We start from the raw sequence: 23,490 nt of genomic DNA, 5'->3' as shown, positions 1-23,490 counted from the left end.
CCCAAAAAAACATTATCGGCAGGGCATAAAGTCAGCTACAAAACCTCAACCTTGGAAAGTCAGAAATTGGAACAATAACACAGCAACAGCAATGTTACCGCATCATTTAAATGCTGATGATGAAAAAAATTGGGTGCAATAAACTGTGAAAAAAAACAACTAAGAAACAGCAGGAAGACAGGTTCACTGAACGCAATACTAGTTATCATTAAATTCCACCCAGTTCCAAATAAACAATGTTGCACGTCACATACGGAACCTGTTTCGGTATCCAAAAAATATCTACAGCAGAAACATATAAAAATCCCTCTGAAGCAACTGTAGCAACAACTTCAAATGATCTTCGAAATATACTATGACAGTATGATGTAATATAATGAACCAATTGTACACTCTTTTTTTCTCATTAAATTTAATAACTTATTTAGATATCTAACATATTTAGATATCTTTTTTGGATGTTTTGTTTTCCAATCTAGATGTTTTTTATTCAGATGAACGTGGCAGCCCTGGACAGGAAGATCTTTATTACTAACGTGCGCGGAACCTGTCGAAGTTGTTGTGTAAAATATTTGTGTGTACCCACAACCAGTGGTGGGATTCAGCCGGTTCTATAGAACCGTCTCACGGAATTACATGAGATCAGCGAACCGGTTAGCATTACTGGTCACTGTCATTGACTTTTTGTAACAGAACCGGGTGAAAAATATGACTTTTGTGATGGAACCGGCTGACAAAAACATTTAATTCCACCACTGCCCACAACACATGTATTAATTACGCATATATCTGGGGCCCAGGTATATAAAGGCCTTGTATTTTATTTGAACAGTTTGAAATAACAATGTAATCCCAAGCAAAGTTATCCTGATCTGATAACTTGATTAAGGTTTTTGTTGGGTACAAATTCCCATTGGAGACACTCCGATGAAAATAAAATAACGAAATGTATTCAGTTACGGAACATTGAAAATACGTCTCAAGCAAAGTGATTATGTCGTTTACAATCAAATCTAGTGCTCTGAGTCCAATGTGCGATGACATACTCAGATTTGAATACAATTAACCAGTTGTGATACAATGAATGGTAGAGCTAAACTTTTTTTCCGCGACCCCAATTTTCGTAAAATCGAAGACTGCATATATATACTCGCGACCCCACAATGAGAAAAGTACAGTAATTTTAAAAATCGGTATTTTTTATGAGAACAATGTGCCTGTATGTAGATGTATACTGCAAGTTTGGGTGACGTTGTCGTAGACCTGCGTAAATGTTTAGTTCAGTGCATGGTTCCTAATAGCCTTTTTAACCTGGCGGGCCAGCAACATTAGTTAAAATGAGCTCGCGTACCGCTCACAAAATATCGAATAGAATGAAACAGAAAAGGCTTAGTATAATACTCCAATGTTTTAGCACAGAGCCACAAACTCGAACAAAGAAAATTACAAATCACTAAAAATCAGTTCAGAAAACAAACGACCAATTGGAGTCAAATATCACATTCACGTGGACAGTGAACATTGGTCCACAATTTGAAAGCGTCAGACGATGCTCCGAAAAAAACGCAGAACCCTCAGGAGATTTGATAACACATGACATTGTATGAAGACCACAACGTAGAATTCTCGAGATTCGGAATATTAACGAAACGCCGAGTTCTTTGGCGAAACATAGACAGACCTAATAAACCGTGATATTTTGCAAGGTACTTTGGGTACAAGGTACTTTGGGAAATAGTAAGATTGCTTTTAACTACGAATCAATTCAAAATTTTACTCTGTTTATTCCAACAGCGTTTTTTGTATTACAGATTGCTCTATAATTAATTTAAAAGTCAAATTGAACATGAGAGTAAAATAGGTGAAAACGTGTACGGAGTCGGAGTGTATCTTTTATCTTGTTTTGTTGTGGTTTGTTTTTGACTGCGTGGAGCGTATGAAATACAACACGTTCTCTACTTTTGCTTTTTGTATTAGAAACATTATTTAGACATATAAATACAATAATATTACAATACTAAAATTGTTCACTTTTATACGGAAGCGATGTTAGGGTTGCCAACTATGAAAAGTTTCAATAAAGGACATAGACTACCGTCATCATTTATTTCGCAAATTGCAGGAAAGAACAATATAAAACAATGAAATAAAAATTACATACAAGCTAAAAATATATACTAAAACAAGATTCATGTGTTTTTCATTTAATGTTTATTTAACATTGACCCAAACAAGGTTATTAAAATTGTTATTTCTTTTGGCTATTTGAGCCACAGTTTGGGAACCAGATCATACGTTAGACAGAATTTTCCGAATTTAGTGTAGTAAAGAATTTACAGAAATAATTCTATAAAACTCGAGTCTAATTCGGGATTAATATATATATATATATATATATGTTATACTGTGTTTTAATGACCAACATTTAAAGCAGAGGTCGGCAACCTATACGGCCCGCGGAGTAATATAATCCGGACTAATATAATATAGAATTATGGTAATAAAACAGTTGTTTTGACGATTATATTCTTTAGGTAACAGAATTTATTGTGAGACGCGTGTAGACTAAATTATAGTATACTCTAAGAAAGATAAAGTTAACAATTACTCGTTTAATGAGCCTATAATTTAATTATATTTAGATAAATGGCAACAAAACACATAAAAGTCGATGCTAAGAGCAAAGGGTTCAATGGCGCCGAAAATATTCAAATGGGATTTTTTGAGATGCAATGCAATGAGGAAATAAACCTATATTTTATTCGAGAAATGTATCACTGCTTGATTTTATTATAAAAAGTATTATCCGTTCGATTTTCAACTTTCTAAAAATATGTGCGGCCCGCTAATGACTTGCAACCCTTAAATTTGGCCAGCGAGCAACAAAAGGTTGCCGACCCCTGATTCACAGTATGAGCTTACTAATCCCATTATTTCCACTTTATTCAATTTCGATTTAAAAGATGATATCTTGGATGGATATGACGTAAAGCGAGGTATGAGCTTTCACTCCACGAAGCAACAAGACAGGAAAAAAACCATTAGATTACCTTTTGTGCAAACGTGCAATATGACTTTGATAGAATGTAATATGAAGTAATGTTTTGAAAACAAATGATAAAATGCAAATGAGAATATATATTGAGGTCATTCCACTATGCTTCATGTGTATTTGACACGTTCAAATTGTGGATCGAACTTTCTTGTGGTAACACTTTGTTTTTGATGAAGTTGAAATTATCTTGGATATTTGAGAATCAGAACTAGTGCTTCCGGTACTTTTTAGAATCGGAAACTGATTGGACATAGACCGCAAACAGGGCCTAAGATGTATAAGCATTCTTATTTGAGACTATATTTAGTAATTGTGTATCTGCACGTCTTTATACCGAGCCATCGTTGCAGTAAAAACATGTAGGACGTAACGAAAGTCGCAATAATGTATCGAGAAAAGGTTTATCATTTCGCTATCATGTGCATTCTATACTTGAATGTTATTGTTGTATTCATGATAGCTCGGTGATGTCTGCTGTTACTAGTTGAGGACGTTGTGACTATGGTTTTGAGCAGGCCTGCATAACATAAGGCCCGCTACTTAGTTCTGTGCGGCCCGCGGGTGATTTGGAAACATGCCACTTCTCGGGTCTGACAACCAAAGCCGGCATTGTTATGCAAGCGCGTCGCTACTCCGATCATATTCGAAATCGTGAGATTTATGTTTTGCACTAGTTTCAATAAATATCGAACTTTGTGTGAAATTGGTGTGCCCTTCGCGACCCCTAAAATTCGTCGCTCGACCCCTCGATCTATTGCTACTAAACGGATTGTTTGTCTAGCCTACAATGGAAATATCCAATAATGGTAGATATGACTAAATAAATTGGCATACATATATTTGGGACGATTTTACAAAACTGAACCTGAGTAAAATATTTTCCTGCAGTCAGTTTATAATGCAACACGCAATACCTAATTCTACTAAAAAAGAAATATTGAAAATGAACGGTGGGTTTTCAAGGTAGATGAACCACTAAATACATATTTGCCATCTCATATGCAAAAATACTGTACCTTGTTTTTACTCAAGAAAATAAGATTCTCCATATTTTTAAGCTCCCCAGTAATGAAAGTGTTTCATTAAATTTAACTGTTTCACAATATTATTTTGATTTGTAGTTCATCTTGTGAAATATGTATGTGGCAAAGTGTGCGGCCCGCCGGGCCTCCAGATTTTTGCTTGCGGACCTCGTGGTAATTTGAGTTGTGCAGGCCTGGTTTTGAGTATGCCCATCTCAGTACACAGTAAATAATCTATTCTATTTTTCACAACTAAGTTTTAGTAATAGCCATAAAACGAGTGAATACTCTGGCCTATTTCATCACTATGTCAAATGCAAACGAATGTAATACATCAGAAGAATATGCTTTACACTACCGATCTTCAACCATGATTTCCATTGGCAGGTTTGTCGATACTGTGCTCTGTTTATAATTGAAATGTTGGCGAAACGAAATTCTCGATACCTAATAAGCGTTAATGATTCAGCTAAATCGTATTTTCCCGCTTGCTTGTGACATTTAATTCGCCCTGTCATCACTGTTAGTTAGAAAACATTATACATTGTATTCAGCTGAAAGAAATTCGAATTTGATCTACGAAATTTGTATTTGTTGTTTTCTAAATGCATTTTGTTTATTTGAGATCATAAGTTTACAAATTTAGATTTGAGCGAATAGCTATAAGTTATTTCAAACCAACTGTAAATTTCGCGCTAAAATTAAGAATAATGGTAACAAATACTAATAAAATAGAAAAAAAGGTTACAATCTCGTTATGTTCTGCTCAGAAAAATGTTTTTCAATCACATGGTACGAATAATGCATCATGAATAACATAATTGGTTAGTTATATGATGTTCTTATCAAAATATTTTTCAAATTTAGTTTTAAAAGTGCAGTGATACTATGTGACGCTAAGATTCACGTTGGAGGTCAGGAAATACAAGCACATAGACTTGTTCTTGCATCAAGATCAAAATATTTCCAAGGTTTATTTTTACCTAAGGTAAAACATGAAAAATTATTCAAATAAGATTACAGCTAAAACGAAATGTACGGAAATGGATACGCTATAAGCTCTTTAGGAGTATTTCTTCACTACATTTGTCTAAATTTAGGAGAGTGCACTTTTAAAAGAAGGAAGTATGTTGCAAAATCTTTATATGTTCTTGATTGTATCTTACAAATTAGTCTTATTCAAAATACTCCAGATTTAAGCGTTATAAATGCGTATTAACAATACCAAAGGCAATCTCATTTTCCTTATGTTTGGGATATTATATTAGTTCGGAGGTTTGATAATAAAATAGTTACCCAATATTTCATTAGCATTTGGATTAAATTTCGGAATTTCACTATTTAATTGTGTGCAATCATTATTTTAATATAAAATTTTATTCAAATACTTTAGAATAACAATCCTTCTGCGACAAAAGTTGAACTGAAAGATTTTGACCCGAAAGCAGTGAAACAATGCATTGAATTTATATATAGTGGAGATATTTCAGTTTCTATGTCTTCTGTGGAGCCAGTTTTAAAAGCTGCTTGTTTTCTAGAACTGGATGGTTTGTAAAGTTTCATTTACTTCCTTGCTTGTTTAGTTTAATAGTTAAATATTGTGAATTCCTGAATATTCAAAATTAATCACAAAGAAAATTTACTGTTATTCTTCGTTCATTGTGTTTTAAGTGTGAATATTTCTCAATAAAATTTTGTTTCAGAGCTTAGTAAATGGATATTTTCGTTCTTACAAAGTCGCATTGATGGTAAAACTTGTCTTAGTACCAAAAAATTGGCGAATACATATAAGAATCAAAAGCTGGAAGACGTTGCTGATGACTATGCTGTGACTCATTTCAAAGATATTGCATTAACGGAAGATTTTAAGAAAATTGATGAAGTTTATTTGACGTCGCTTATATCAGCACACCAAGTCCAAGTAATTTGTCAAATATACCTCATTCGAAAATGTAAAAAAATAAATACATGCGCTATACTTATAGGAAGGCGAAAAACAATATCATTCTCTATTGAATTCATGTATATCACAACATAGTATAAAAATTCAAACATGCTATTGTGAATCGCATGGTGGTAGCTATCTGCCAGGGTATTACTCCGCAAAAATTACCGTTGGCTTGTCGTAAGCCTTGTTTGAGTGATCGCTTCATAAACATATATGTGACATTGGAATATATATATTTGGTTTATTAACGACTATTCTTTATATAATTTTCATGTTTTAGCAAACATTATCCCCAGCTGTGATTTATGAAGCAATAGTATATTGGGTGAAAGCAGATATCAAGAATCGCGAAGCAAGTTTTCCACAGTTACTTGCATTTATCAAACTTCACAAATTATCGTCTGAATATTTGAAAGAGACCGTTCAAAAAGAAGTAAGAAGTTTTCCAGTTATTGGGATGTTTTTGTAATTTCCAGCTGATGGAGCACTATTTATTTTATTAATATTGAAACAAACAGTGGCACGAATGAGATGACAAAGGTTCATTTGTGCACTGCATTATCCCGAAAATATGTTAATGAAATTACCAATATGAATAATGATTGCTGATCCAAGTCTTCTTAAGGGCAATTAATTAACGTAATTTACAAATTTTAAAATATTGCGACTCGTTTGTAGGCATTGGTTAAAGAATCGAAAGTCTGCTTGGAAATGCTGGTTAATGTCTTATTCGGACAAATATCTCATACCCCATCGCCACCTTTGTCATCAACGTTGAAGTCAAACTCGGGAAGTCAGCCATCAAAAGCAAGTAAACCGAGACATGAGACACCACAAACAACTTCTCCATCAAATGGTAATAATTCTTTAAAGAGTGATATTTTTCGTTTAAAGTCTCTGTGCATTGGGTAGTGTCTTGGCATTTTGAACGAAATACAAAAGTGAAATTTCGTGACAATGGGAATATATAAACACTTGTCATCGCGTTGTCATTTGATTTTGGTTTATATAATTTAGTTCTCATAAGTCGTGATATGTTGCCTTGGTTGATTTGAGCTGAATAGGTCATTATTTTCTTTTAATTTTAGCTCTGATTATTTTTGATGAAAGCGTTGGAGCAATCAAGGCATACAAACCATCCACCAATCAATGGATGCAGATGCAGGTACCAGGAATGTTTATTTCAAACGTCGTTTTCGGAAAAAAAAATTTGTAATCTGCGTAACACTACATTTTGTATTACTGATACATGTAATACTGATGTACCTGACAAAAGCTTACAATACTTGATTTGACATATTACCTAATTATAATATTACAGAAATTGATGTACTTTCTACTATAGTTTTATCATTAATTTCAAGTCTCTACCCAAAGAATTGGACACCTTTTCTGCAGTGGTGTTGGACAAATACATCTACGTACTTGCAAGATCTAATCAATCATTGTATAAAATTGAATACGCAACAAAATCAGCAAGTTGGACTCAGGTTACAGGTAGAATCGTGAACGATGCCTGTTTGCTAAAACTTGTGGTAGAGACAGGTAGGTGTACAGCACTTCAAATGATATGTGAATCGGTGAAATTTTTGCCCAAATGTACGTTTTCATTCCTTACTAATGAAAAAAAAAAGCTTGAATTGCATATAAATCTGAAGTCCTACTAGTATCTCATATGTTACAATTTTTGCATATGTCACTCCTAACCCTCACGACATCTGACTACAGCATCCAAAAATTACGTCACAGTGACGTAATTTTTGGATGATCTAGCCATATGGAGGTTTGGAATGACATACACAAAAATATTTATGCCACGCACATTGGGAATACTTGTGGTATTATACTAAACCCAAAATGCAGGTGCAGATTATCTCTTTGCCATCTCACCTCATATAAAGTGAAATGAAAAAACAACAACTAAAGTCTATTATCTTAATACTTCCCTATTTCTGTTGAGGTCACATATTTATCATCGGTGATGTCAGTGCCACACGACGAAACTCCAACCAGTCAGGAGTGGTTAAATATGGACCTTCAGATAATTCATGGGAATATCTTTCAAGCTTGAAAACACCGAGACGAGGTCATTCAGTTGCAGCTGTAAACGGTAAGTTGAGATATAGCATATGACGATAGTTCGTTTTGCTTTTAAAATCTTGAATACGTTTGATATTTAATTGTTTCAGTGCTAAGATGTTAATAGATTGCATCTTATTTGTTTAGGAAGTCTTTATTGCATCGGCGGAAGTAACGGGCGTCAAGATTTGAACTCCGTAGAAAAGCTTGATCCTACATTTGGAAAGTGGGCAACTGTGGCTTCTCTGCATCATGTCAGATACGAATCTTCATCGGTTGTTCACAACAGAAAAATATACGTGATGGGAGGTAAATAATGTATATAAGAGAGTCAGGAACTTATCGAACCGCAGTACCGGTAGCCTATGCGAATAACTCCCATTAAGAAGTCCATTATCTGACTATTTAAAAGCTTCATAACATGATTGTAAATCGAGTTCCATAACCACCATTATTCACATATAGGTACCGGTAACACTGCAGCTGAGTAACCAGCGCCTACGTTGTCACAAAGATGTCAGCCTTGCCTGACGTCACTGTACTACCACGTGGTGACGCAATATTCGTAGAAATAGCAAAATTTCGGGTAACGTTTTATAGGACTCGGAGATAATATGAAAAAAAATAAATAAAATTTCTTTCTAGCAGTTTCAACTTGCTTTGAGTACTGATAGATATTTGGCGTATTAGTTTCGGAGAATAGCAATTCTTTCCCAACAAATGTCACCACAACAAAAATTTAGCAAAACGATGTACATTTCGTGTCCATTAAATGTCTTTTTCGACGGATTTTGTTTGAAATGATTCATTGCAGGTGGGGTTTGTTGTTTATTTCTAGGTGGAAAATTCATGGATATGTTAGGTGGTGGGAAGAACTTAAGAACTGATGCAGAATATTATGATCCCTTTTCAAATCAATGGACAATGGTTACAAATATTAAATTTCCACGTAATATACGTTGCGCATGTGTGGTGGATGGATGCATTGTTGTTCTTGCTTCAGAAGACAGGTATGATTTAATAATTAGGTTATAGGTTTTAAGAATTTTATATTAACAGCTACATGGATATATGTGTTACGAAATTAAGTGAGACCCAAAATACTTGGGAACTTATTTACCCACAAACTTGTTTATAAGTAGTCAACCTATATATATTTAGAAATATCTTATATAAGAAAGCCAGATTCTCATTCAATTTCAAGCAACGGCCATTTCATTGCTCGCAAACAGGTTTACTCTTGGTTGGTGTATTCACTTTACCAAATTTCCAAAACCTTGCAGTGTTTATACTTTAACAGCACTACCGGTAAAGGGACAGTGCATAATGTATCAATGGTGGATTTGAATCAAGCCCGAGTATCCGTGATTTCAAAAAGTCTGAAGATAAAGCCAACTTGTCTTGCTATATATGCTAGATGAAGGTTTTGATACCAAGAAGAGATGAAGGCAATTTATTTGGGAATCTGAAGCTATTATTATACCAACAAAATCGCTTAATCTATAATGTGAAGGATTGTCATTGATTGTCAAGAAATGAGTCTAACTAACGGTAAAAATTTGATGTTGAGAAGTAAATTTATTGCAGGCGGCCGGGTTCAACTTTGACCAATTCAGTGATTGGGTTCCCTGAATATTATTACCACGTAGGTCAGACCATCACCACATGTCATAAAGCACCGAAATGTATTATTTGACGTTGAATATAAATACACTTTGTATATACATTTATTTATATTTTACAATCTTCTCATTGCGCTCCTTTTACACGGTAAATCCTTATCGAGTTGATAAGATATCTTACTCCCTCTGAAATTAGTGCATAACGTTTCGCTATGTATTTACTATTTACGAAACAAGGAAAATAAATGTGATACTCATAGCATTCTTCACTTCTGCAATTAAGGTTTAAGAAAATTAACATATCATTTTATATTTGAATATTTACACACACTCAAGTATATGCCAATAATGAAGAGTGAAATTGGACAGTATTATTATGTATATATCATAATTATTGAAGAACGGCACAATTCAATATTAACAGTATATTCGAGTTCATAAATTTGTCTATTCATGAACTGCAATGAAATATTATATAAACTGACATAAATGAGAAAAATGTAAAATGTCGACGTTATTCATGGGATAAGTCTACTTCATGAAGTTATCATAAATGGTAGTTTGGTAACTCTACGGCATGGCATTTAGAATGAGTTAGGTAATACTCTACTGATCCGTTTCAAATCATAGAAGAAAATTGAAAGCTTCTACTGGTAACGTGATAACTTCTGCAATTCAGGTGAATGCGAGCAAGCAAGTACAAAGAACCTGTATTATTGAACTTGAAAACAAACAAATAGTTTGTAATAAAAGGGAGTTAAACGTCTCTAGTTCATTACCGCTTAGATATTACAGTTATAGTTTAAATGTCGAAAATGCAACGAATTTTGTAGGAGATTGCCTATATCGCAGCCCCAATACCGCGATACAATCTCGTTCAGCGTAGGTTATGAATTGTGTTGTTTTGTTCTCAAAAGAAAATTCCGATATTTCCAACTAACTCGATTGCTTTTGCTTTCATTGGGCATATATATGTAGTTTTGCTTACACGATTTTTAATCCCTATTTGAAAAATATCATCTTGTTTAAAAACTTCTAGACCCCTAAATAGGAAACTCGAGATATTTTTATTCTTTCTTAGTGATGTTTTTCATCTAATTCTAAGATAATGATACGTATGATTTGGCGTGAAAGAAAAACAGAAAAATACTGCTATGACAACAATGAATCGTTTATCCTAATAGCACACTTAAATTTGATTTAGTTTTAAGATACCGTAACGTACGATGTCCATCATTTCATTTCTTTGGGGGGCGTAACTGATCTTGGCGCTCCTAAATTTAAATTATAAAAATTAGATTCCATTGAAGTCCATTGAAATTCGAATTCATTCGGAAATAGATTCCGCACGGATGTGTGTAGTGATGAAAAAAGTATTAATTTTGAAGATTATACTGCTCCTACGATCTTGTAGCTTCATTTTGCTTTATAATCTGTTAAGCATTTAGAGGAAAGTTTCAAATTCTAATGTCGGAGATCAGTTTTTGGCAGAAAATAATTAGGACAATAGCTCCCATAGCTAGCATAAATTTTATTAATTTTTTTTATTTAATTTACTCAAGTAACCATACTGTAGAAAATTTTTGCAGTTGAATTGAATGATAATAATTTAGTTCTGAATTTTGTATTTCGAGGAGAAGATATGCCTTATCTTGTTGCTATCCTATTTGGGGCACTTTTCGTTCATGTAAGTTATTTTCTTTTTGTTTTGTTTCTTTTTGTTTGCTTTCCATTTCAATAATTATTTTTTATGTCTTGTATTTTATGTACAGGTTCTTCAAGCAGAAGTAAGTGAATGTTATTTTTATAAGAAACTATAGTTAAGTAGCATGTGTTTAAGTGGTTCCATTACATTTGAACCCATGTACATTTGAACCCGTAATTTGAACCCACGACAATTGCACCTGCATACTATTGCACCTATGGACATTGATCGTGTAGGCTTACCGAAATAAAATAATATATTTCCTTTGTTATTGATACGCACATCAATGTGACTTCTTGAATATAGGCTTGTCCTGAGCTGAAGGCTAAAAGGCGTAAGTTCATTGACCGAATAACGAGATTTTTTTTGACCACCGTCGATCATTTTGATCAAACATAATCACGGTAAACATAATTTGATTGATAAATGTTTTAATTTATTTGTTTAAAATTTATTTCAGGACGTTATGGACATGGAACGAGCTATTCCGGTAAATCTGCTTTTCAAAAATTAGATTTAGGTTTTCAAATTAGTTTTGTTTATGATATTTGATTTAAATCTGTTTCAGAGCAACAACTGGTACACACCTCCATTGTATTTCCCAATAAAGGTAATTTTATTTTCTGCGTCCATTTGAACATTTTATTTTTTGCAGTTGAGTTATTTGATTTACGTTCTTCGCACTTGCGACTTATGTTCTTTTATTTTCATTTTCTTCAGAATCTTCCACTAGATTTACAATATTACGACGTGAAGGTAAAATAAACATTTCTGATGTTAATTTTTCATGGTAATCATCTGAAAGAGTGTAAGATTTACGTAAGTATGAAATATATGAGGGCATATGCTTTCCAACAAAATGAGCCGTGTTCCATATGGAATCATACCCGGCGTAGGAGTTGAATAATTATGAGATTATCAAAGAATCATAAAAATGGTATGTGGTAAATGTGTTTATAGTAAAATTTAGTAAATATACAAGAGTGATAACAATCGATCCAAGGTGTTGAATTTACCCAGTGTTTTTTGTTTAAGTAGGAAAACGTGCATATTTGAATGTCGTCACAGTTATATATGATATACTTTATTTTAATCTTTCTATGTACACTGGCTTGAAGAATAAGTGCATTTTTGAATATCTTCTTTCAGTGCTCGATAATAGAAAGCTTCGTAAAGTACAAAATCCGAGATTGGGGTTACAACGATTTTTTGTCCGCAGAGGAAGAAGAAAAAGCTATCGAATCATTCAATAATTGTAAATTTACGATATGTAGCAACAACGCGTTTGTTGAAAAACTCAGCAACGACTATATGGCAATGACGGAACTGGCAACGGCGATGATGAGTGTATCGAAGAAGTTTTGGCCACGTAAGAACTTAATGATATATCAACCCATATTATGACCAATACATATATATGTATATATTTACTACATTTAGGACTGTTCCTTTTTCATTTAATACTGTTTGCAAACTGCCATGAAAATGATAAAATTTTTGGCATGCATACAGCATACCTACCAATGATAAGTTAATTCATTTGATTTAATTGGCAATCTGACAGAAGAAACAGAAAAAAAGGTATGGTTAAAAAAATATTGGTAAAAAATTGTCAACGATTTGGAAATTTAAAATACTTTAAAAAATATCAAAAATATTGTATTGCGTTTCAACTGCATGATTTATATTTTTTATTTTTTTTATTTTCACAGTTTATGACGTCTTCAAATTTGTTGTGGACCCGATCTTCTGGGATATTGTTTTAAGTATGTTAACGTGTTAGATACGAATTCAGTAAAAATTGTTCGAAAAGATTTTGCGATATGTTATTAAATTTTCAAGCAATATTGCACGTGTACAAATATTGTATGTGTACAAAAAAGATACGAAAATGAAATTAATTTGGTATTCTGATTCTTACTTCTGACAATGTGTCTTAGTTTATATTTTTTGTATTGAATTATTGGACACTATGAGTCGAATCATTCAGAATTTTAAATCATGTTGGCACCCCACGCATGAATCATCATTGTCACAAGACCTGGTAAAGCTTTTCACAGTTTCAGCTTTGTCCAGGATATTGTTGTATTGGGGGACATTGTGGGGAAAATATTTCGATTTGGTTGTCGTGTCCATATATTTGAGGATTGTTCTCTTGTTAATCATTTTTTGATTTGGTTGGTAAAAATCTTTTTCTAGACGTTCCTTATCCTGTTGTCGAACAAGAATACTATCTTGATCAAAACAATGCAGCTTATGAAATCATTACAAAAGTATGCGGATCCCAGAACTTAACATGTAAGTATATATTTATATTTCGTGAACCAATTGCCAAAAGTACTTACATGTCAGGATACACACAAGAAAGCACAAAATTGTGTGTCAATACAGAAAACACTTTCTTTTATGATTAAAAATGATTTATTTACCAAATTTTGCGGTAGAAATAATAGATTTGTGATCAATAGTTTTAATTTTTTTTTCAGTGAAATCGAAATTGATTCCCGAAACTGTCAACAGACTATTTTTGGATATTTTAGTGGATGCCTATGTTCCAAGTTCATTCCACGGTTAGTACCATAGTTTATTTTAATTCTGATAAATTATTATTAATTTAGAAAAATGGATTTGTCTAAAAAGGGCTAAATATTTTGAAGATAATGAATTTCAAAGTTACATTTCCATTGAATTTTTGAACTGTCTTGAACTATTCATTTCAGACAGCGACAAGGACAGTATAGCTGCTGAAATAGACCCAGATAAATTGAAGGAACTTTGGAATCTTGGTGCTGAACTCAGAGACACAGGTAAGCGAATATTGTTTTTTCATTGTTATGCAAACTTTAACTTCAGAACTAATAAATAAGTAGTTTATGTAGGTCATAACTGGTGGTATCACCCAACTAGAAATATGTAGTGATATTGTGTGATCCAATGTGCAAGTAACAACAAAAACACTTAAAAAGCCCGATCCAAATAGACCAGCCAACCTTTGTTGCATTGACTTTATTATAGTAATGAACATCAGAGGATCAGTTTATTCCGGCAGTTACACACAATTTCATCTATTCATATATATCACCAACACCTCATATAATAGCTGAATAAATAAAACAAAAATAGAACTTACAAATAACAAAATATCAGAGCACTTAGAAAAGAGCGACTTGCGGGAGAACTCACAGATGCCAGATTATTGGTCGGAATAAACAGCCAAGTGTCCATAATAAACACGACATTTCTTACAGTTTAATCTAAACACGAGTTTAAAGTACATATACAAATTGCTATATATATATATATCATTCAAAAAAACTTCTTCGTAACATGCTTTATATTTTTACTCCAACAAAGTCCCGGATGCGGCGACTTAAGTATAAAGAATGTAAGGAGTGATACCACCGGCTCGATTCCTATAGCCTAGCCCTGCACTGATTTGAAGCTTGTGCCATTGTGTCATACTATTTCTTGGACATATTCTAAAGAAGATTTTATTAAACCAATCTGTCAAATGTATTTTCAACGCAGGTGGGATATGCTTTGATTCAGCTCTTACAGATATGACAGAGAGAACATCAATCAGCAGAGTGAGAGAAACTGCAAAAGAATTAGGTAAATTAAGATTTCTTTGTATTTCAAAATCAAACGAATATCATTTTCTTGTTCTGTCTACATAACTCAGTTAAAAGGAATCTAGTCATAGTTTGTCAGAGTACACTCGCCGGTTGTTAAAAATTGGACACATTTTTCCAATGTGAATAAAATGAATTTTGGATTCACACATTTTTACAAACCTACGCAGGGATTGATTGTGGAGGGGAAGAAGATGAAGGATCGGATTTTGAATATGGGGATTTTGCAAGTGCTCCCGCATCTCCAGGATCTTCTAGCGGAGGCGCTGCACCGACTTCAAGAGGAAGTTCAGCACGTTGGGCCAGCGGACCTCCTAGTAGTCGCGGCGGCTCCTCTGGGTTTGCACCTGGAACCTAATTTGTTGTAATGTTTTTGACATAATATTTGTAAATGAGCTAAAATGTAATAAACACAGTTAGAGGATACTTGTGATAATTTAGTCGCAATGACAGTGAGATAGTAGCAAATGTCAAAATCAGATGCTACAGAATTCTGAGAAACCGGATGTGATGTTTAGCGTTTTTTCGGTAATATAAGAAGAATATTATGTTTGTGTTGCGTAAAACGATGTTTATGAAGGGAAGGAATTATTTTATTCTGTCGTGGCGATAGAGATAGAATAAAATATCGATATTGGGTGGTTCTTTTTATATAATGTGGCATTTTATATACTTGTTGGTTACAAGTCTACATCAGCTGTAGGAGTAGCCAGGTAATAGAATATTCATTCTCATTTTTGGTTTTGCAAGAAACTTTGTGTAATTGAAAAAAATAAAAACCTAAAAAAAATTGGTGAAACGGACATCAACATTTCAACCTCAATTGACGAGAGGTCGCAAATTCCTATCAAGTCATTGTGTCAGTCACACTATCATTCATTGAGTCAAAAGCAGATTACGTCAACAACGTCAGAGACTTATCTTCAGTTGAATGGATACTACACATTTCGAAAACAAAAATATAACATCAATCGACAGATACAATGAGTAAAGAAATTTCTAAATTTGTCGAGTTTTACGTCATAATGTCGGCAAGGGCAATCACAGTAAAATAATGCTCAATAAAATAAAATAATGTCGTTGAAAAACGTCCGTAACTGATTGTGAATTCCGTGCAACCCCAGAAAATGGAATAAGATTATGACTTTACGTGAACCAACCAACCATCTAGGGTTAGGGATTTAGATTCGGGTTTTTATTTCAGACATTTACAACGAAGAAGGATAGCTAATAAAACAACTCAACCACATGTCGTGGCACGGGCTTACGGAATTTTGTCTCATTAATATTCTCCATCGAGTATTTTAAATTTTTACGTGCCTGTGATGTCTCGGTGTATTTAAAAGTGTTTGTAAACGTAATGTGTTATTGAGTCAATCAAGTGAATGCCTTCAACAACGCCCACAACGGTTGTGTTGTTATAGGAAGTTTGACTCATAAGAAACCTCCACAGTCACAGTGTTCTTATTAAGAATATTCTGATATTTCACTATCGCGTTGAGTAGGAGGTAGCACATATTTGAGCATACATAAAAACTTCGAATAAATAACCATTGCAGAACCCGTTTGATAGGTCGCGAGGAATCCATTTTCACGCAAAAATAGGACCAATGTAGAGTAAACGCCCAAGAGACGGGAGTCGTATTCAGATTAATCAGACCGTTTTATGTTATTGAGGTTGAGCAATAATCTGTCACAGTCCATGCTGGGCCAGACAAAGCGCGGTGGTAATATGATTATGATTTTACTTAATCTTCAGCTTATCCCACGAGGACAAAAAGAAACAGGACATTTTATTAAGGAGTGTGTTGCTTATGTATGCAATTTACGGCGCTTCAGAAGTGTGTGTACCGATATGGAGGTAACTAATTTTGTTCACCTACTTTTCATCAAGTTGTGTAAAAGAACGGAAGCCTATAGACAGGGGATATATTCACTTGGCTAACACAGTCAGTTCCCGAACTCGTAATAGAACTAAAATAAGGAAAATCGGAATATAATTATGGCCTAACCCTAACTTAGTTTACATACCAGAAAGTACCCAATCTTTTTTATATTTAAAATATTTGGGCTCTTGTATAAAAGATATACATATATATCTAAGTTATGCTTTAATCCATAGATTCTTAAACCAAAAATATTTAGATTTTTCTTTAAAAACTTAGCTGTGATTAGGAAAATCAGATCAATTTTTTATGCTCGAGTAGCTAATATTCACTGAAATCGTATCCGCAGATATTACAGACAAGATGTCTAGCATCCAAGTGACAGAAAGTGAAACTGAATTAGGTAAGAGAATTTGTTTATTCTCACATGTTTGGGCACGGGAAAGAATCCATACGGATAAATTTAATCGATGAACAGAACTTGAACCTCAGAGACATAAACTGTATACAAGTAGCCAACATTCCATTGATGCTTAGGTCATTGTGAATAATGAGGGAATATTTTTTCTTGGTTATTTTAATACAGTGATTTATTTGTTTTTGTTTTAAAACGCAATAAAAATATGTTCCTTGCTTTCGAATTTTAATAAATATTAGAGAGCTGATTTATTAGTTTCATACTTACTCATGACCTATATCCAACCATCTACCTAGAGCCAAAAATAAGCACGGGTGTCAAAAGGTTATTTTGGGGGAGTACTAGACAACGGCAAAAACGCAAAAAAAGGAATCACACACTAGTCTTTTCGAACTCCAATTTTTACCTCAAGTCACAGCCACACATAACCTCTAAAATGTTCCAAGCTACAAAGAAAGGTACACACACTAAACATCCAGCATTCGTCATCTTGAACGGGAACAGCAACCCAAAATGTGGATACAACATATTATTTATTGCGTAACATAAACACATAAGTTTAAATATTACCTTTACTGCGCCAAAACATAGATAAAATTTATCAATCATATTTATCGTTACCAACAATTTGCTTCAGCAGTCTTTGGTCATTGGAAATCATTATCGAAATAGAATCAGCGAGCATAGCCCTTACTCCCTCGACTTTGACATTAGAAAACTCCTTTTATATTCGTAACGAACTCGTGCTTACGCTTACTCATTGTCTTAATTATAGTTAGCAGCAACTATTGTAACTGTGTCACAGTTTGCCTGGAAACACCACAAACCCTACCGTTAACAGAATCAAAATAAACTTATACTTATAACAGTTCGCGCTGAGAGGGAGCGAGACCGAGACATGGGGATACGGCGGAATGTAGTTCATTGGTACGTCAAAATAATAAGGCAGCTAGGTGTGAATACGCGTTGCATATTATTAAAAAAAACATCGTCCCTCGTTTCCAAAGTAGCTTTGTACGCAAAACATGAACGAAGCATCTATCTAAGACAAAATAAGTACGCAACTCAAACCAACCACCATTTTAATTAAAGGGACAAATACGAGAACGGCTCAACAAATGCTGCATCAAGTAAATTGGTTGTGATTTGGTTGTCGTGTCCATATATTTGAGGATTGTTCTCTTGTTAATCATTTTTTGATTTGGTTGGTAAAAATCTTTTTCTAGACGTTCCTTATCCTGTTGTCGAACAAGAATACTATCTTGATCAAAACAATGCAGCTTATGAAATCATTACAAAAGTATGCGGATCCCAGAACTTAACATGTAAGTATATATTTATATTTCGTGAACCAATTGCCAAAAGTACTTACATGTCAGGATACACACAAGAAAGCACAAAATTGTGTGTCAATACAGAAAACACTTTCTTTTATGATTAAAAATGATTTATTTACCAAATTTTGCGGTAGAAATAATAGATTTGTGATCAATAGTTTTAATTTTTTTTTCAGTGAAATCGAAATTGATTCCCGAAACTGTCAACAGACTATTTTTGGATATTTTAGTGGATGCCTATGTTCCAAGTTCATTCCACGGTTAGTACCATAGTTTATTTTAATTCTGATAAATTATTATTAATTTAGAAAAATGGATTTGTCTAAAAAGGGCTAAATATTTTGAAGATAATGAATTTCAAAGTTACATTTCCATTGAATTTTTGAACTGTCTTGAACTATTCATTTCAGACAGCGACAAGGACAGTATAGCTGCTGAAATAGACCCAGATAAATTGAAGGAACTTTGGAATCTTGGTGCTGAACTCAGAGACACAGGTAAGCGAATATTGTTTTTTCATTGTTATGCAAACTTTAACTTCAGAACTAATAAACAAGTAGTTTATGTAGGTCATAACTGGTGGTATCACCTAACTAGAAATATGTAGTTATATTGTGTGATCCAATGTGCAAGTAACAACAAAAACACTTAAAAAGCCCGATCCAAATAGACCAGCCAACCTTTGTTGCATTGACTTTATTATAGTAATGAACATCAGAGGATCAGTTTATTCCGGCAGTTACACACAATTTAATCTATTCATATATATCACCAACACCTCATATAATAGCTGAATAAATAAAACAAAAATGAAAAATAGAACATACAAATAACAAAATATCAGAGCACTTAGAAAAGAGCGACTTGCGGGAGAACTCACAGATGCCAGATTATTGGTCGGAATAAACAGCCAAGTGTCCATAATAAACACGACATTTCTTACAGTTTAATCTAAACACGAGTTTAAAGTACATATAGAAATTGCTATATATATATATATACTTCAAAAAAACTTCTTCGTAACATGCTTTATCTTTTTACTCCAACAAAGTCCTGGATGCGGCGACTTAAATGTATAAAGAATGTAAAGATTGATATCACCGGCTCGATTCCTATAGCCTAGCCCTGCACTGATTTGAAGCTTGTGCCATTGTGTCATACTATTTCTTGGACATATTCTAAAGAAGATTTTATTAAACCAATCTGTCAAATGTATTTTCAACGCAGGTGGGATATGCTTTGATTCAGCTCTTACAGATATGACAGAGAGAACATCAATCAGCAGAGTGAGAGAAACTGCAAAAGAATTAGGTAAATTAAGATTTCTTTGTATTTCAAAATCAAACGAATATCATTTTCTTGTTCTGTCTACATAACTCAGTTAAAAGGAATCTAGTCGTAGTTTGTCAGAGTACACTCGCCGGTTGTTAAAAATTGGACACATTTTTCCAATGTGAATAAAATGAATTTTGAATTCACACATTTTTACAAACCTACGCAGGGATTGACTGTGGAGGGGGAGAAGATGAAGGGTCGGATTTTGAATATGGGGATTTTGCAAGTGCTCCCGCATCTCCAGGATCTTCTAGCGGAGGCGCTGCACCGACTTCAAGAGGAAGTTCAGCACGTTGGGCCAGCGGACCTCCTAGTAGTCGCGGCGGCTCCTCTGGGTTTGCACCTGGAACCTAATTTGTTGTAATGTTTTTGACATAATATTTGTAAATGAGCTAAAATGTAATAAACACAGTTAGAGGATACTTGTGATAATTTAGTCGCAATGACAGTGAGATAGTAGCAAATGTCAAAATCAGATGCTACAGAATTCCGAGAAACCGGATGTGGTGTAGCGTTTTTTCGGTAATATAAGAAGAATATTCTGTTTGTGTTGCGTAAAACGATGGTTATGAAGGGAAGAAATTATTTTATTCTGTCGTGGCGATAGAGATAGAATAAAATATCGATATTGGGTGGTTCTTTTTATATAATGTGGCATTTTATATACTTGTTGGTTACAAGTCTACATCAGCTGTAGGAGTAGCCAGGTAATAGAATATTTATTCTCATTTTCGATTTTGCAAGAAACTTTGTGTAATTGAAAAAAATAAAAACCTAAAAAAAATTGGTTAAACGGACATCAACATTTCAACCTCAATTGACGAGAGGTCGCAAATTCCTATCAAGTCATTGTGTCAGTCACACTATCATTCATTGAGTCAAAAGCAGATTACGTAAACAACGTCAGAGACTTATCTTCAGTTGAATGGATACTACACATTTCGAAAACAAAAATATAACATCAATCGACAGATACAATGAGTAAAGAAATTTCTAAATTTGTCGAGTTTTACGTCATAATGTCGGCGAGGGCAATCACAGTAAAATAATGCTCAATAAAATAAAATAATGTCGTTGAAAAACGTCCGTAACTGATTGTAAATTCCGTGCAACCACAGAAAATAGAATAAGATTATGACTTTACGTGAACCAACCAACCATCTAGGGTTAGGGATTTAGATTCGGGTTTTTATTTCAGACATTTACAACAAAGAAGGAAAGCTAATAAAACAACTCAACCACATGTCGTGGTACGGGCTTACGGAATTTTGTCTCATTAATATTCTCCATCGAGTATTTTGAATTTTTACTTGCCTGTGATGTCTCGGTGTATTTAAAAGTGTTTGTAAACGTAATGTGTTATTGAGTCAATCAAGTGAATGCCTTCAACAACGCCCACAACGGTTTTGTTGTTATAGGAAGTTTGACTCATAAGAAACCTCCACAGTCACAGTGTTCTTATTAAGAATATTCTGATATTTCACTATCGCGTTGAGTAGGAGGTAGCACATATTTGAGCATACATAAAAACTTCGAATAAATAACCATTGCAGAACCCGTTTGATAGGTCGCGAGAAATCCATTTTCATGCAAAAATAGGACCAATGTAGAGTAAACGCCCAAGAGACGGGAGTCGTATTCAGATTAATCAGACCGTTTTATGTTATTGAGGTTGAGCAATAATCTGTCACAGTCCATGCTGGGCCAGACAAAGCGCGGTGGTAATATGATTATGATTTTACTTAATCTTCAGCTTACCCCACGAGGACAAAAAGAAACAGGACATTTTATTAAGGAGTGTGTTGCTTTTGTATGCAATTTACGGCGCTTCAGAAGTGTGTGTACCGATATGGAGGTAACTAATTTTGTTCACCTACTTTTCATCAAGTTGTGTAAAAGAACGGAAGCCTATAGACAGGGGATATATTCACTTGGCTAACACAGTCAGTTCCCGAACTCGTAATAGAACTAAAATAAGGAAAATCGGAATATAATTATGGCCTAACCCTAACTTAGTTTACATACCAGAAAGTACCCAATCTTTTTTATATTTAAAATATTTGGGCTCTTGTATAAAAGATATACATATATATCTAAGTTATGCTTTAATCCATAGATTCTTAAACCAAAAATATTTAGATTTTTCTTTAAAAACTTAGCTGTGATTAGGAAAATCAGATCAATTTTTTATGCTCGAGTAGCTAATATTCACTGAAATCGTATCCGCAGATATTACAGACAAGATGTCTAGCATCCAAGTGACAGAAAGTGAAACTGAATTAGGTAAGAGAATTTGTTTATTCTCACATGTTTGGGCACGGGAAAGAATCCATACGGATAAATTTAATCGATGAACAGAACTTGAACCTCAGAGACATAAACTGTATACAAGTAGCCAACATTCCATTGATGCTTAGGTCATTGTGAATAATGAGGGAATATGTTTTCTTGGTTATTTTAATACAGTGATTTATTTGTTTTTGTAATATTTGTACTATATTCTCATTGAAATACGCGTGCGTTCACAGGTAATGATCGCATAAAAGAAGAAGCAAGAGATGGAAAATATATTAATTCTGAAAGAGGAGGATCTTCAATAGGAGGTGCTCCTACGTCTTCAAGATCTTCCAGTAAAAGCGGTGCACCGTATTCAGTTTCAAGAAAAAGTCCATCTCGTGAGCCCCCGCCAAGTCGTGAGAGATCCTCCGGTCCTGCCCCGGGAACCTAAATATTTTTATTATCAATTTTCATGGAATCGGTTAATTTAAAACGCAATAAAAAAATATGGTCCTTGCTTTCGAAATTTTAAAAATAATAGAGAGCTGATTTATTAGTTTCATACTTACTCATGACTTTTATCCAGAGTTACCATCTACCTAGAGCCAAAAATAAGCACGGGTGTCAAAAGGTTATTTTGGGGGAGTACTCGACAACGGCAAAAACGCAGAAAAAGGAATCACACATTAGTCTTTTCCGCACTCCAATTTCTATCCACTCATGTTTTTTTTTATTAGAAGTCCCTTCGCACAAGATTACATGCATCCCCGAAGTCACAGCCACACGCAACTTCTAAAATGTTAGAAGCTACAAAGAAAGGTACACACACTAAGCATCCAGCATTCGACATCTTGAACGGGAACAGCAACCCAAAGGGCGTCTGCGCCTATTAAATGAGAGGCGCAGCCTATCTAACCCAAAATGTGAATACACCATATTAATTATTGCATAACATAAACACATAAGTTTAAATATTAACTTTACTGCGCCAAAACATAGATAAAATTTATCAATCATATTTATCGCTACCAACAATTTACTTCAGCAGTCTTTGGTCATTGGAAATCATTATCGAAATAGAAGCAGCGAGCATAGCCCTTACTCTTTCGACTTTGACATTAGAAAATTCCTTTTTATATTCGTAACGAACTTGTGCTTACGCTTACTCATTGTC

The 23,490-nt window shown here is 34.0% G+C and overlaps 3 protein-coding genes and 1 long non-coding RNA gene across 4 annotated transcripts; all 4 read left to right on the top strand.

Moving 5' to 3' along the window:
* The first annotated feature begins 4,336 nt into the window (after positions 1 to 4,336).
* LOC120331918 (kelch-like protein 7) lies at positions 4,337 to 10,066 on the top strand. The gene is made up of 12 exons (XM_078114072.1): positions 4,337 to 4,464; positions 4,945 to 5,065; positions 5,471 to 5,624; positions 5,781 to 5,998; positions 6,306 to 6,458; positions 6,704 to 6,881; positions 7,114 to 7,190; positions 7,390 to 7,570; positions 7,986 to 8,135; positions 8,252 to 8,413; positions 8,943 to 9,114; positions 9,405 to 10,066. Exons 1-12 carry the CDS (start codon positions 4,385 to 4,387, stop codon positions 9,523 to 9,525), a joined length of 1,767 nt encoding a protein of 588 aa, XP_077970198.1. The 5' UTR covers positions 4,337 to 4,384; the 3' UTR covers positions 9,526 to 10,066.
* A 1,219-nt stretch (positions 10,067 to 11,285) lies between these two features.
* On the top strand, positions 11,286 to 15,489 carry LOC120331684 (uncharacterized). Its single transcript, XM_039398808.2, has 12 exons — positions 11,286 to 11,413; positions 11,499 to 11,513; positions 11,892 to 11,921; positions 12,000 to 12,041; positions 12,152 to 12,187; positions 12,581 to 12,800; positions 13,144 to 13,197; positions 13,631 to 13,729; positions 13,918 to 14,001; positions 14,152 to 14,238; positions 14,960 to 15,043; positions 15,234 to 15,489. Exons 1-12 carry the CDS (start codon positions 11,369 to 11,371, stop codon positions 15,419 to 15,421), a joined length of 984 nt encoding a protein of 327 aa, XP_039254742.2. The 5' UTR covers positions 11,286 to 11,368; the 3' UTR covers positions 15,422 to 15,489.
* Positions 15,490 to 16,866: 1,377 nt separating this feature from the next.
* LOC144424606 (uncharacterized) lies at positions 16,867 to 20,459 on the top strand. Its single transcript, XM_078114044.1, has 7 exons — positions 16,867 to 16,924; positions 17,299 to 17,352; positions 18,594 to 18,692; positions 18,881 to 18,964; positions 19,115 to 19,201; positions 19,932 to 20,015; positions 20,206 to 20,459. The coding sequence occupies exons 1-7, from the start codon at positions 16,882 to 16,884 to the stop codon at positions 20,391 to 20,393; spliced, it is 639 nt and encodes a 212-aa protein (XP_077970170.1). The 5' UTR covers positions 16,867 to 16,881; the 3' UTR covers positions 20,394 to 20,459.
* A 1,675-nt stretch (positions 20,460 to 22,134) lies between these two features.
* On the top strand, positions 22,135 to 22,833 carry LOC144424637 (uncharacterized). Its single transcript, XR_013476859.1, has 2 exons — positions 22,135 to 22,322; positions 22,568 to 22,833. It is a non-coding gene; the product is annotated as an uncharacterized LOC144424637 (long non-coding RNA).
* Positions 22,834 to 23,490: the final 657 nt, after the last annotated feature.

The sequence above is a fragment of the Styela clava genome, chromosome 6, assembly GCF_964204865.1.
Source record: "Styela clava chromosome 6, kaStyClav1.hap1.2, whole genome shotgun sequence".
NCBI classification, from domain to species: domain Eukaryota; kingdom Metazoa; phylum Chordata; class Ascidiacea; order Stolidobranchia; family Styelidae; genus Styela; species Styela clava.
This window is presented reverse-complemented; position numbering and strand designations above follow the sequence as displayed.

Coding starts and splice junctions, on each gene's coding strand:
- LOC144424606 (XM_078114044.1), top strand. CDS start 16,882: ATGCAATTTACGGCGCTTCAGAAGTGTGTGTACCGATATGGAG. Junction 16,925..17,298: donor GTGTGTGTACCGATATGGAG/GTAACTAATTTT, acceptor TCGTATCCGCAG/ATATTACAGACAAGATGTCT. Junction 18,693..18,880: donor CGGATCCCAGAACTTAACAT/GTAAGTATATAT, acceptor TTTTTTTTTCAG/TGAAATCGAAATTGATTCCC.
- LOC120331918 (XM_078114072.1), top strand. CDS start 4,385: ATGTCAAATGCAAACGAATGTAATACATCAGAAGAATATGCTTTACAC. Junction 7,191..7,389: donor ATCAATGGATGCAGATGCAG/GTACCAGGAATG, acceptor ATTAATTTCAAG/TCTCTACCCAAAGAATTGGA. Junction 9,115..9,404: donor GTTCTTGCTTCAGAAGACAG/GTATGATTTAAT, acceptor ATACTTTAACAG/CACTACCGGTAAAGGGACAG.
- LOC120331684 (XM_039398808.2), top strand. CDS start 11,369: ATGCCTTATCTTGTTGCTATCCTATTTGGGGCACTTTTCGTTCAT. Junction 12,188..12,580: donor TACAATATTACGACGTGAAG/GTAAAATAAACA, acceptor ATCTTCTTTCAG/TGCTCGATAATAGAAAGCTT. Junction 14,239..14,959: donor TGCTGAACTCAGAGACACAG/GTAAGCGAATAT, acceptor TTTTCAACGCAG/GTGGGATATGCTTTGATTCA.